Source organism: Sturnus vulgaris, chromosome 5 (assembly GCF_052056855.1).
Source record: "Sturnus vulgaris isolate bStuVul1 chromosome 5, bStuVul1.hap1, whole genome shotgun sequence".
NCBI classification, from domain to species: Eukaryota; Metazoa; Chordata; class Aves; order Passeriformes; family Sturnidae; genus Sturnus; species Sturnus vulgaris.
In genome coordinates this window covers 5,027,324-5,039,746 of record NC_142247.1, presented here as the reverse complement: position 1 = coordinate 5,039,746, position 12,423 = coordinate 5,027,324, and the positions used below count along the sequence as shown (strand labels likewise).

At 49.3% G+C, this 12,423-nt stretch overlaps 2 protein-coding genes across 2 annotated transcripts; one reads left to right on the top strand and one right to left on the bottom strand.

Moving 5' to 3' along the window:
- Window positions 1-4,121: 4,121 nt before the first annotated feature.
- On the top strand, window positions 4,122-12,265 carry LOC106849405 (uncharacterized). The gene is made up of 2 exons (XM_014869978.2): window positions 4,122-8,734; window positions 9,844-12,265. The coding sequence occupies exon 2, from the start codon at window positions 9,858-9,860 to the stop codon at window positions 11,280-11,282; it is 1,425 nt and encodes a 474-aa protein (XP_014725464.2). The 5' UTR covers window positions 4,122-8,734; window positions 9,844-9,857; the 3' UTR covers window positions 11,283-12,265.
- On the bottom strand, window positions 5,321-7,838 carry LOC148223515 (uncharacterized). Its single transcript, XM_088166049.1, has 4 exons — window positions 7,808-7,838; window positions 6,776-6,982; window positions 6,313-6,407; window positions 5,321-5,761 (listed from the first exon to the last, which is right to left on the bottom strand). The coding sequence occupies exons 1-4, from the start codon at window positions 7,836-7,838 to the stop codon at window positions 5,321-5,323; spliced, it is 774 nt and encodes a 257-aa protein (XP_088022175.1).
- Window positions 12,266-12,423: the final 158 nt, after the last annotated feature.

Genomic DNA, 12,423 nt, shown 5'->3' with positions numbered 1-12,423 from the left:
TCTGTTTTCCCATGTGCTTTCTCTTATCTTTTGGATTCCTTTTTTTTTTTTCTTCTTAAAAAGAATGTATCAGTTCTTGAGCTGATGCATATATAAATGGGAGTCACTCTGCCCCTTCAGCCATTTTCAAACCTTCTGTCCTTGGCTGCCTTAATCTCTCTCCTGTCTGCAAGGACTGCCAGCCTGATCTCCTCTCTGTGTTGACATCCCTCCTTGTTCTATAGGTGTCATTCCCTGTTTTTCCTTCACTAAGCCAAGTTGGACATTAAGTTTAAAGCAGAGCCATTGGCCTTGACTGGTGCTCAGCTGGAGATTTCGGTCACAGACCCAGAGGAAACCTCTTGTGCATTTGCATCTGCCCCTCTGCTGATCCTAGGTATTGTCTTTCACCAAACCTGCTTAGATCTTGTTTGTTGTGGTATTTGGTGTAGGATGACATCAGCATTCCCATCCAGTCCCTCGTTAGGGTGATGTGCCCGTGGTTTGCCATCAGGAGGAGCTGGAGGAGCGACTGCCTTGGCTGTGCCCTTGGGAAATCCCGTGAAAAACATTCCAGGTTCAGGATTCTTAGTGTGGGAGTGGCGCTTGTTTCACCGTTTTGTTGTCAGAGTGAGAATTATTGTATTATTGCTAAGAAGTTGCTCAATTAAAAGGTGTTTAATTCTACTGCACGAAGAAGAGAAGGTGAAATTCCCACTGTAATACAACATGTTGTGAACAGGGAAAGAAAAATATTAGAGGTGACAATTTCCTGCCTTCAGAGCTGGTGGGATTTTGTATCTCACCTCTCTCTGAGCCCAGTGCAGAATACATTAAGTCTTTGCAGCTCTTTCCCCTACAGAATTTTGGGGCTTTTTTTATGCCCTGTGAACACTGTCTGTACTAACAAAAACTTCAATTCTTTCAATTCAGCAGCTATTCCTGGTTGATCTTAGCTCTAACAAGTATCTGAGCCCCTGTCACCGGTATACTGTGGTGTTAGATGTACTGCAACGGCTTGGCTACTTCAGTGGGTTGTTATCACAGGAGTTTGTCTTTTTAAATAGAAAGTCCTGAATTTTAATTCCTTTAACTACTTGTTTAATCTGAGCCTGTTGTACTGCTCTGAGAATTGTGATGGTGCTCTTGCACAGTACTGATCCAAGTACAGTTTGTGCTTGGTCCACACAAATTTTTCCAAAAAAAAAAAATTTTTGCCAAAAGCTGGGGTTTGTCTGGAGCTTTCTGCTAGGAGGCCTCGAGCAAATGTGCTGAGCTTTTGTTCATTCAGTGGTCACCTCCTTTGCACTCTGCTGTGGTGGAGCTCATGGCAGTTTCTGTTTTGGAGTCTGGGAGCCGCCTTTGCACTCCAGGCTCAGAGCAGGAGTAGCAGCAAGGATTCTCTTCACCACCACCCTGGAGTGGCCAGAACTGCCAGAACTTTCTGCAACTGTGAATGGCTCTTCTCTGTCCGTTTTCTATGTGTGCTTTCTGTGTGGGCTCTCTGGTCCTTGCAGAAAGGGAACAGAATTCTCAGTAAACAAAAGCTGAGCTCTCCTCTGTATCTGCAGACAATGACTCCCCACCCTTTCATGTTCTTATATATTTTTGGTCAATTTTTGCATTCTCCCCCTGTGCTGCAGAGTGAGTTCAAACCGGCTTCAGATAAGTGGGGTGAGGAAAGGGTCTTAGACAAAAGAAATCAGAAATGCTCTCAGAATTACATGAGTGGAAAAGGAAAAATACTATTCCAGCTACTTTAAGAGAAAAGTAATGAAGCATGGAGAAACAGCCTTGATTTTCAGCAGGCTGGTAATTATTGAAATCCACCATTTAAATCTCCAGGAAGTACAGGATAAAGTTAGGATAGCTGTGTCTGTATCATGTTTTTGTTGCTTTTAAGGTGCTTTCTTTTTTTTTTGTTGTAGTGTCAGTCTGTGGGCAGCAACATTAGAAGAATAGAAGAACTGGTGCTGCAGCACAAACACATCAGGGCTTTGCTGTTGGCTGCCACCATGCAAAGCAAATTGATCAGGTTTCCTTACAAAGTCTTGGGTAATTGTTTCAGAGATATTGAAGCTCAAAATTTATATGTAGCCTTGAATACTAATATTAATAATGTGTCAGTAACTGGGCAAGATGGCCTGTTACTTATATTGATATTTGTGCCTCAGAAATGGATAGTTTTGTGTGTCAAAATATTTCTGTAGCCAAAGAAGTCTTCCAGCATACTTTATGAATTTTCAGCAGCTCTGTGTCCCACAGCAGCAGCTGTGCCTCAGTACCAATGATGAAGAGAGAGCTCCTGGGGAAGTGCAGAGGGGAGAGGGACACAACTTTTTATGGTGCAGGAAGAGTGGAAACCACTGGGAAAAGCAGTGTGCCGTTTACCCAGGGTGCCTAATTTTGTATGAGTGCTTTACACAAGGGGGAATGACAGAAGTATGTGCCTGTGCAACCTCTTCCTTTAAATAAATATTTCTGCCTGAGAAATGTGTTAGGGTGAGAAAGTTCAGCCTTGTACTCTTGGCAGGGAAAAGATGAACTTAATTTATGTTTCTGGTTTTTTCTTAACTACGAACATTGCGAGATCAAAATGAGGACAAAAAGTGTCATGGACTTTCAAATTCGTGCAGTTAAAATCGTGATTACTTTTCTAAAAAAGCTTAAAGGCATTTTGTGTCCAGAACATCTTTTTTTAGCTTTAATGTGAAAGAACCTTGCTTGGGACAGCTTGCTGGCAAGATTAGTTGGGGATGGAAAGAAACCTGACTTAGTTTTAAGATGTGGCTTCAGTGCCCAAGAGGGACAGTATGGTGTGGTGGCTGGGATGGAGCCACTGGAGCTCTGAGGAAATGGTTTCAAATTCACAGGCACTTAAGGAGGGGAAAGGGAGCTTGGAATTGCAAGCAAGAAACAAGAGTTTGCAGAAACTTAGATTGCTGAAGAGGCTTCTGAGGCAGCTACTGAGTGCAGAAAGCTGTAAAGTGTGGGTGTAAAGGAGCTTGGGTTGTGGCTAGGGACGGCCAATTAACGGTGCCACTGCAATGATGAAAGTGTTTGAAAAGTATGGTTTGGGGAGATTCTTAACCTGGCTCTTGCAGGTGTCAGTATGGCACAGCTTGGTTGAGGACCTTTCAGTTCTTAACACCTGGATGTGTGAAAGAGGCTAATTTGGGAGAATTCCAAGAACCACCACAGAAGTAAGTGGTTGGAGTACTAGGTTTGTGAGAAATGATTACTGCCCATCCAGTTCACCAGCTGCTGCAGAAGTCTCCTGATCTAGACGATAGTAAGCAGCTCTAGGCTTCAGCAGCGCTGCTTCCCTCCCTGCCAGGGCCTGCAGGCTCGGGGCAAGGACCGCTGGAAGCCCAGCTGGGTGCTCTGTGCAGCTGCGAGCTGACGATGCTCCCACCTCCAGCGAGCCCCGGTACCAGACAGGACGCGAACCCGGCCCCCTCCTGTCCAGGACCCCCGGGGACAGCGGTGGGTGGCAGCGACCCGGCCGGGGCTGGATCCCCGCTGCCCTCGGCCGAGCGGGCCCCTCCCTCCCGGGGGCGGTTCCGCCCAACGCAGGGGGCAGCGCAGCCACCGCCGCTTCCATCCCCATCCGCATCTCCATCCCCGGCGGCGCTGGGGCCGCGCCCGGGCCACGCTCGGCAGAACCGGAGCGGCGGAGCGCTGCCAGACCGGAGCAGAGGAGCGCACCGCCCTTCGGCTCCGCCGCTCCCGGTGAGTCCGCGGGGGCCGCGGCTTCTCCGTGACAAAAGCAGGGCAGCGCCAGGCGAGCAAACGGGCTGGGAGCGGCGCTACAGGGCCGGGGGAGCGGGGAAAGGAGCTCGGTAGGGCCCGGCCGCTGGGCAGGTGGGGGGACCGAGCCCAGGCGGGGCCGTGCGGGCGCGGCTCTCCCGGCCCGCAGCCCCGGCAGGAGGATGGCCCAGGGCACCGGGCTTCGTGCAGGGCCTGGCCGGAGCCAGCCGAGTGGGAAATGTCCAGCGATCTGCTGATAGCTGCCAAATCTGGTACCCAAACGCGTGGGCTACCAGCCAAGCCCCGAGGGTGGGCTTGGCAAGCAAAGGCTGCTGCCAAAGTGCTCCCGCCGCTGGAGCTGGGGATGCTGTCGTTGTCCAGGCAGCTGGAGGGGGGGCACAAGCCGTGGTGCCTCAGGCAGGGATCCGGCAGCTTTGGGCACCTTCCAGGGAGAAGACAATGAGCTGGTGTGCCGGAGTGAGACCAGCGTGCACTCTGCGATCCTCCCTGCTAGGGACTGTTCCAGGGCTTGCACATTTCCCGTGTGTGACTTGCCTAAGAATTTGGGAAAGATTACATTTTCTAGGACAATGGAGGACCTGTGATATTGATATCTTCTTTCTAGACCTTCTTCAAGGTCTGTCTTTCAACGGATAGACACAGAGCCTGTATTTCACTCAGCTGTGTTTGTGTCACTTAGCAATATAAAGGGAACCAGCATCCCAGACTGTCTCCACAGGGATGTTGCTTGGTGTGGTGCAGCATCGAGAGAGCTGCCTTTGACCCCTTTCTCCTCATAGCCCTTGGTGGAATAGATAACAAGAAAGTCTGCAGAAGGAAAGGTAAATAAGGGATTCTCACTTTAGTAGTGGTCTCCTGAAAGCCAAAACCACTGGAGCTTAGATGGAGTTTGAGGTAACACCATCTTCTTCTGAGTGGAGATTCAGAGAACCAGAGCTGGTTCTTGGGGAGTTCCCACTCTGCTTTTAGCAGCAAGTGCAGACTACAGATGGCTTCACACAGTTTTACTTACAGGCATGTTCAGTGCTTAGAAAAGAAACAGCACTTTAGCCAAAGTTCCTGTAAATCAAACTCTCTTGATTTTTTGTGAGAGACAAGAGGAGGCTCTCATTATGAATATTTATCCTGTGCATTTCATAACAACATTTCAGAAGTAGATATCAACCATTTGCAAACCCCAGTACAAGGAGAGCACTGGACCAGCAGTTCCCTTGCAGAATAAGGCCTTCCTGCACTTGTAGAGCACCCCTTGTATATTTGTGCATGTATATTCACATACATGTTTCCAAAGAAAGTTCTTCTCTTCATGCTTTTGAGCAGGAGCGCCTACATTTAATGAAGAAAAGCCAACATTCTCCCATGACATCCCTTGAATGACACAACAAACACCAATAATGGTGAGCAAACAGTTTTTACAGGAGAGAATGGTTATATTTTCAATACATTTACTTCCAAGAGAATACCATCTTTTTCTTTGAATCCTGAGCAATAGCATTTCCCGTGGCTCTGCTTTCCCATGCACTTGGAAGAGATGGCTTTTCCCCTGTGTTTACCACACTGTTGAGCTCTATCAGCTGGATGGTGACCGAGACACATTTGCATTGTTCAGGGCCACCAGCAGGTTCGTGGCAGCCCTCCTCAACTCTTCCTCCTTCACTGTGTCCCCAAGGGACAGCAATAACTTCATTGTCTTCAGTGAAGTCTGCACCTGGCTGTCCAGTATCCTCAGGAGGAGATCCTCAATGTCACTGTTGGGCAGCTGGCCTTGCTGCTGGTCACTGGCTGTCACCTCTGTGGTGTGTGGGCCAGAAGGATTTGGTTGTGTGCTCACAGGTAAGGAGGTGGGGATCACAGCTGCCTCTGTGCCAGGTCCAGAGCCAGCACTGGGAGACATGGGGGGCACTGGCTGGGGATCGAAGCTGCTGGGTGACATGGCATCACTGCTCATGATGATGCTGGTACCTTCTTGGCTGTGCTGCTTGGCTGTGCTGTCTCCTGGGCATACAGTCCTCTGTGGAGGAGAAAATGTTCCTCTGGAGAGCCTTAGGAGCAGGCACCTATGCACAGCCCTGTTCTGTGGGTTTAGCTCTCCCTGCACAATCTCATCTTTCCTGTTTCCTACTAAGATGAGCCCAGGAAAGCAAAAGAAACCTTTGTATCCTTTCCTTGTCAGGTCTCCCTGTAAATCTTTCTTGGGACTTACAGCTCTCTTTACTCTCTTCTTCTATCCTACATGAATTCCCCTTTCTTCTGGAGAAACCTAGATTGTCTCAACTTGGTTGGGAATGAGAGCTGGAGAAGAGGGCTGAGGTGGTCCTCAAAGGTTCATTTTCTTGAAGAATGCCTTCTGCAAAGTCTCTTTTTTGGCAAGTAGATACCATCTGTGTTAGCTCATCAGCTTGGTGTGAGTGCCTCTGGAAGGTGGGCTGCTCATGGCTCTCTTCTGTCTTCCCTGTCTTTTAGCTTTCTGTTTTCCTACTTACTCATATTCAGGGTTCTTTCTTTTGCCTGTTAATTGCCCAGAGCACACCATAATCTTCAGGAAATAGCTAAATAACTCACCTTAAGGAAATACTTTTTCATAATACAGCGATAAAGAGAAAAGGTGCAGAAGTTGTGGAAGGAAGGATTTCCTGGCAGTTCGGAGCATATGGGCCCTACAAAGAGGCAAATAAAGACACAGACCCAGTGACAGACTCCAGTGCTGGCATCCCCCTCAGCAATAACCTCCCTGTGGAGTCACAGCCCTTCATGAAAACTCCTTTTGAGAAACTCCACTGCTTCTTGGTCATCTTCATGACCCAAGGGGTGAGAGGAGGCTGTTCCTAGGGATGCATGGGGATCCAGTCAAATGTGGCAGAGGGTGCCCATGAGCACATGCCTTCTCCTCACTGCAGGATTGCTACCCACCCCTCTCTCCCACCCCTTCTCCTCCCCAGATCCTGAGTGTTTCCTCTCCCAGTGCTCAGGGCCATGCAGGACTCCTGTCCAACTGCCTGCCCTTGGCAATCATGGTTGGCTTTACCTGGAGGGATGACTCCGTGGTTTTCATACTCATCCAGTCTCTGGACCAGTGAGTTCTTGCAGCCATACAGCTCACGAAGGCGGCAGGCAGTGCTGGCTTGGATGGTGATCCTCAGGAACTTGAAGAACTGACGGTATTCCTGGTCAGAGAGTGGTGTTCCTGGCTGCTGTGCCTTTGTGCCCCAAGGGCTGGCTATGCCCAAGAGCACTGGTGGAAAACAGAGTGCAGGAAGTCAGAGGGAGAAGGAAGTCCTAACCATGGCATGTTTGGATGAGTTAGAAGGCTGAATCCAGATCTCTGCTGCCTTTTCTGGATGCAGGATCCAGCACATGGAAAATACATTATCAAGCTAGAGATGGAAGGTCCACACCTGTGGAAAACTTGTTTCACCCATGTTGAAAGGAGTGACGTGGCTGAGGGCCCTTCACCAAAGCTCTAGAGATTCGAATATTGAACTGGGAGAAATGTCTTGGAAATCATGGCTGGAACCCAGAATATTGTTCTGTTGTCAGGGCTGGAGCAAGCAGACTGTTTCCTTCCAAGATTTTTAGCCTCTAGAAATTCTCTTCCTCTGGCTAAATAGGTCTTTAACCAAGGTCCTGTCTCAGATCTCTTTCTCCTGCTTCCCCTTTTTCCTTGCTGGGCCAACTCTTCCCTCTTAGCTTTGTGGGTTAACTCCAGACGTGTGCCTTAGTGCTTGTGTCTGGTGTAATGCACCCAGCTGTCCCTGTCATGGCATCTCCAGTCTGCACCTCTGCTCCAGCCTGTGCCCACTGCATCCAGCTCTGACTCATGCCTGGCTCATAGGTTGCTCTGTGGTCCTCCTTGATGACTAAAATACCAACTCCAGTGGTGAAAATTGCCAAAATTATGAGCCCTGGGATCTTTGCGCCTGAGGCATTGGAGGGTGCTCCATCCCTTCCTTTTGCCTCCAAGCTGCCCAAGCTGAGGAGCTATGGGGAGGGTGTAGAGTACCTGGGTCAGCTGCCCTTCCTCACAACTGAGTTTGGAGGAGAGACATTTCCTACTCACCAGACAAAGCCAGATAAGCCCACAAGGCCATCATGGCACTGGGAGCAGTGCCTGTGACACCTGGGGCCCACCTGCACTGCTGGAGGTGTCACCTCTGCTGCTTTGCCACTGATGTCACAGACACCTGCGTTCCAGACACTCCATCCTGCTCCTGCTTCCTCCCTGCTGCCCCCTCCCCCAGGCAGCGTTTGTGCATGAACAGAGGTGTGTGACTCTTTCTTCCTGCTCACTGCCAGCTTTGTAAAATCCCTCTGGAAGGAGGCAGTCAAATGGACATTCTTCTGGAGCACAGGACAGGAAATTCTGCCTTTGGGCTGCTACTGTTGATGTGTGAGCAGATCAAAATCTTCTCTCTTGCCCAGATCTGTGTATGCTTGGCTGATCCGTTAAGACTGGATCAACAAAGCACTAGACAGGGCTCCAGACCATGACAGAAAACGCTAGGAAGAAAGATGATGGAGAGAAAATGGTTTGAGGAATTGATACTTTTATTATACAAAACTCTGTCAGGAGGCATTTTTGGTCTGGAAGTGCAGCAGGAAGAATATCCAGACACCTGTGGGAAGGCAGTGAGGTGTCAGGCAGCTCTCTGGACGTGTGGTTGACCTGTGTGTGCTACCTGAGCTGGCCCTGGTTATTGGACCTGAACAGTGGTGTCACACGGCAGGACAGAGAGTGACCCTGACTCATGTTTCTGAGCATCATTTTCCTATGGTCTAGGTTACTTTCAGCTCCTAAATACTTATCCTCCTGTAATCTTACCCTACAGCACTGCTACCATGACAGGTATTTATTATGTCTGTTTTCCTTCCTCTGATCAGGACCTGCAGTCCCCAGCTTGGCTTTAACCTTTTGGCTAAGTGAAGAGAAGCAGGTTTTTGACCAGAAGCAGCCTAACACTGAGGCAGTAGAGAGACTGCTCACAAGGTGAGATATTGCGTGGAGCATGCCTGGGAAGGGAAGAGCTGAATGCTGAAAATTCGGAGTGTGCCATGCTGCACACTCCACACTTACCCTGCCTCTTGTGCTCCCTCAGTAAATAGATTCTGCTTCCAGGAAGATGTGTAGGCAGAGTATGGCAAAGATGAAACACAGTCCTAGGGTATTTAATACTCTTTCAAAAAGACCCTGTCCAAAATGAAATCAATCTTGTGTATTTTTCAGCAAAGAATATATTCATAATGTTAAAAGACATAAACCGAAGTGTGGCTTTTTCATCTTTTCGTGCTGATAATATTTGACAATATTTGGGTCAGTTTGCTGCTTTGAGGTGCTTTTGAGTACCTTTGTTTGTACCACAAATGTTTTTCAGCCCTGAGTGTTGTAAGCAAAACTTTGGGGATTGGTATAACCAGTGTAGTGGTGTCTTCCAAAATCTTCCAAATGAGTCTTAACCCATGAAAAACCAGGAGCCTCCATATGTTTCAGTCTAAAGGTTAATAAAACAGTTTATCATTCCACTCAGTTGTCTATCTGTCCTGTAGATAAAATCTAGATACAGTTTGCTGCAGAGCTTTCTTTTTAAGAAAGAGGGCTATGACTGGAAGGAGGAAAGGAAATAGTCTTCTGGGTAGGGTTGGATGTTTCTGTGGTGTTGGCTGATTTCTTCCATGATCAAGTATGGGAATATTGGCTGAAGAGCAGTGATTCACAGGCAGCAGGAGGAGAAGCAGCTGCAGTGGAAGTTATTAAGGGAAACAGTCACGATGTTCCTCTAACCTTGCTAGACATGGGAACTTTGAAGGCAGGCAGGTGATGGGTCTTGCCCTATAGGGCTGTAACTTTGACAAGGATCCCCTTTGCAGACTGTGCCACAGTGGCCTCCCATCCTTGACTCACGTTTCCTTCCCACTCACCTCAGTCTTCATGCCCACACTGTGCCCTGAGAAGATACCAAGGGGCTGTCTCCTGGGCTGTCTCCTGGGCTGTCAGCTCATGGTGGCTGACGTGCAGCAGGTCTTGGTGGTCTCCCTGTCTGGACTTCCCCCTCAGAGAAGCAGGGAGTTATTCATTGCTAGTTCCTCTGTTCACTCCAGCAGGTGACAGGACCATGGGTGACACGCAGAAGGGCAGCCTTCATCAGGAGCTTCATCAAGAAAGTTCAATGAGAGCTGAACCCCATCTCTTCCCCTCCAGGAAGCTCACAGGAGATTCCCTCCAGGAGGCTGATCAAAGACAGGACAACAAGCAGGAGCTGGAAATAAAAAGTGAGATGGAGACATGTTTTCCAAAGAGACAGGGAGAGGTACATCCTTATGGGATGGAAGTCTGGGAGTGCAAGGAGAGTGGAAGAGCCCACATCAGCAAGGCTGTCCTTGCTGGTGACAAGCCAGACCTGCCCATGTGTGGGAACGGTGCTGTTTGGATTCAGCAGGTGGGGGAGAAAACTTACAGGTGTCCTGAGTGTGGGAAGAGCTTCAGCCGGAGCTCATACCTGAGCCAGCACCAGAGGATCCACCTGGCAGACAAACCCTTTGGCTGCTCCGAATGCGGGAAGAGTTTCACCCGCAATTCAGACCTGATCAAACACCAGCGTATCCACACGGGGGAGAAGCCTTACCAGTGCAGCGAGTGCCAGAAAACCTTCAGCCAGAGGTCTAATGTGATCAGGCACCAGCGCACCCACACGGGAGAGAGACACTACCTGTGCAACGAGTGTGGGAAGAGCTTCAGCCAGAACTCGCATCTCATTGTCCACCAGCGAAGCCACAAGGGTGAGAAACCCTTTAATTGCCCGCGGTGTGAGAAAAGCTTCAGCGACCGCTCCTCCCTCATCATCCATCGGAGGGTCCACACCGGAGAGAAGCCCCACAAGTGCCAGGAGTGTGGGAAGCGTTTCCGGGACAGCTCAGCCATCATTCGGCATCAGAGGATTCACACGGGAGAGAAACCCTACAAGTGCACGGAGTGTGGCAAGACCTTCCGGCAGAGCTCCTCGCTGGTGACCCACATGCGGACACACACGGGTGAGAGGCCCTACAAGTGCCCCGTGTGCGGGAAGGGCTTCAGCCAGAGCTCAGCACTCAGCACTCACCGCCGGGTCCATGGGGGAAAGGCCTTGCCCGTGTGCCTCCTGCCCAGCCCCTTCCAGTGCACGGAGTGTGGCCGCAGGTGCAGCGGCCGCTCGGCTCTGTGCCAGCACCGGAGCCTGCACGCCGAGGAGCGGCCCCACATGTGCGGCGAGTGCGGGGACAGCTTCCGCCGCAGCTCGGCTCTCAGCGTGCACCTGAGGATCCACCGTGGCCACAGACCATACAGGTGTGAGGAGTGCGGGAAAACCTTCCGGCACAGCTCGGCCCTCCGTGCCCACCTGAGGATCCATGCGGGAACCAAGCCCTACAAGTGTGTCGAGTGCGGGAAAACCTTCCGGAAAAGTTCAACGCTTAAAGTGCATTTGAAAATCCACGTGGCCAAGAAACCTCATAAATGTCTGGTGGGTAGAAGAATCCTCACCTCCCGCTCACTTCTGCCATAAGCCTGGAGTGGATGTTCAGAACAGGAATATAAAGTAGTTTTTGGAGGTACCTGAATGCATGGTGAGAACCATGGTGGGAAGAGATTGACTGGAGATGTGGTATGTCTGGTGTTAAGGCTGGGTGCTTAACCCCAGAAGCACAAAAAACTTCAGGAGATTTGGAAACAGGGAGCTAGTCCCAAGAGTTGAGTGCTGGGGGTTTAGGAAGAGTGCCAAGAGCCTGAGGAATAAGCACCAGCTTCAGGGTAAGTGAGTACTGTGAATATATGCTAGAATAATAACTGGGAGAATTGTAAAATACAGCTAAGGTGAAAGTCAAAATAAATTGTTCCAGGTTGGTTCTGACTCAAAACTTTGGCTTGTTAGATGCTATATTAGACTTAGGAACTCTTCTTTCTATTACCTTCCCTTATTTTTCATGACTGTAGTAAGTTTACATAGTGTTTTACAAGGCATTTCTAGATCTTTTCAGAGTGAGACTTTGGAGCTGAACTTCAATCTGTCTTTTCTTTCTATTTTCCAAATCTTACATGGGACAAAGAATTCCTACCTCATGATAGCTAGGTAACACAAAACTCTAATGGCTGTTCCCAGAAAACCTGGATGCAGAAGCGCTTCCAGTTGAAAGGCAGTCTATAGGTTCTCCCAGATTTGTGGTTGCTGATTTGAAACTCCTTCCAACTTGGGACATCAACAAAGCGTGGATAAAAATGTGGCTTTATATTATTTAACCCAAAAAGAAAGGATTTGCCCCCAGATGTCCTAGTCTGAACCGGTACACGGTGAGTTCTCGCTGCTGGTCCAGAGACTGATTGCAATTGTCTCTTCTTTTTATGGCACTCTTCTTTAGCTCGCTGTTGTTTCCAGAGTATTAACATAAACAGTTCGGCACTTAAGGACTGCGTATTACATAAACCTCTTTTATACTGCAATGTTTTATTACACTGCGTTTCAATCCTAAATAAAACTTTTTTTTTTTTTTTCTCCTCGGTAATCCAATTTTCTGTCCTTGCGGTTGATGGGAGGGAATGGGAAAGAGGAGCGAGCGGGTTTGGAGCTCGGCAAGGCGGGGGGGTCTGTGCGGAGAGGGGAACGCGGGGCGGCTTTTCCGCCGCGTCACGGGAAGGGGCGGCGCCCGTGC

Coding starts and splice junctions, on each gene's coding strand:
- LOC148223515 (XM_088166049.1), bottom strand. CDS start 7,838: ATGGCCTTGTGGGCTTATCTGGCTTTGTCTG. Junction 6,983..7,807: donor GGCTTATCTGGCTTTGTCTG/GTGAGTAGGAAA, acceptor GTTTTCCACCAG/TGCTCTTGGGCATAGCCAGC. Junction 6,408..6,775: donor CCACGGAGTCATCCCTCCAG/GTAAAGCCAACC, acceptor GCCTCTTTGTAG/GGCCCATATGCTCCGAACTG.
- LOC106849405 (XM_014869978.2), top strand. CDS start 9,858: ATGGGTGACACGCAGAAGGGCAGCCTTCATCAGGAGCTTCATCAAGAA.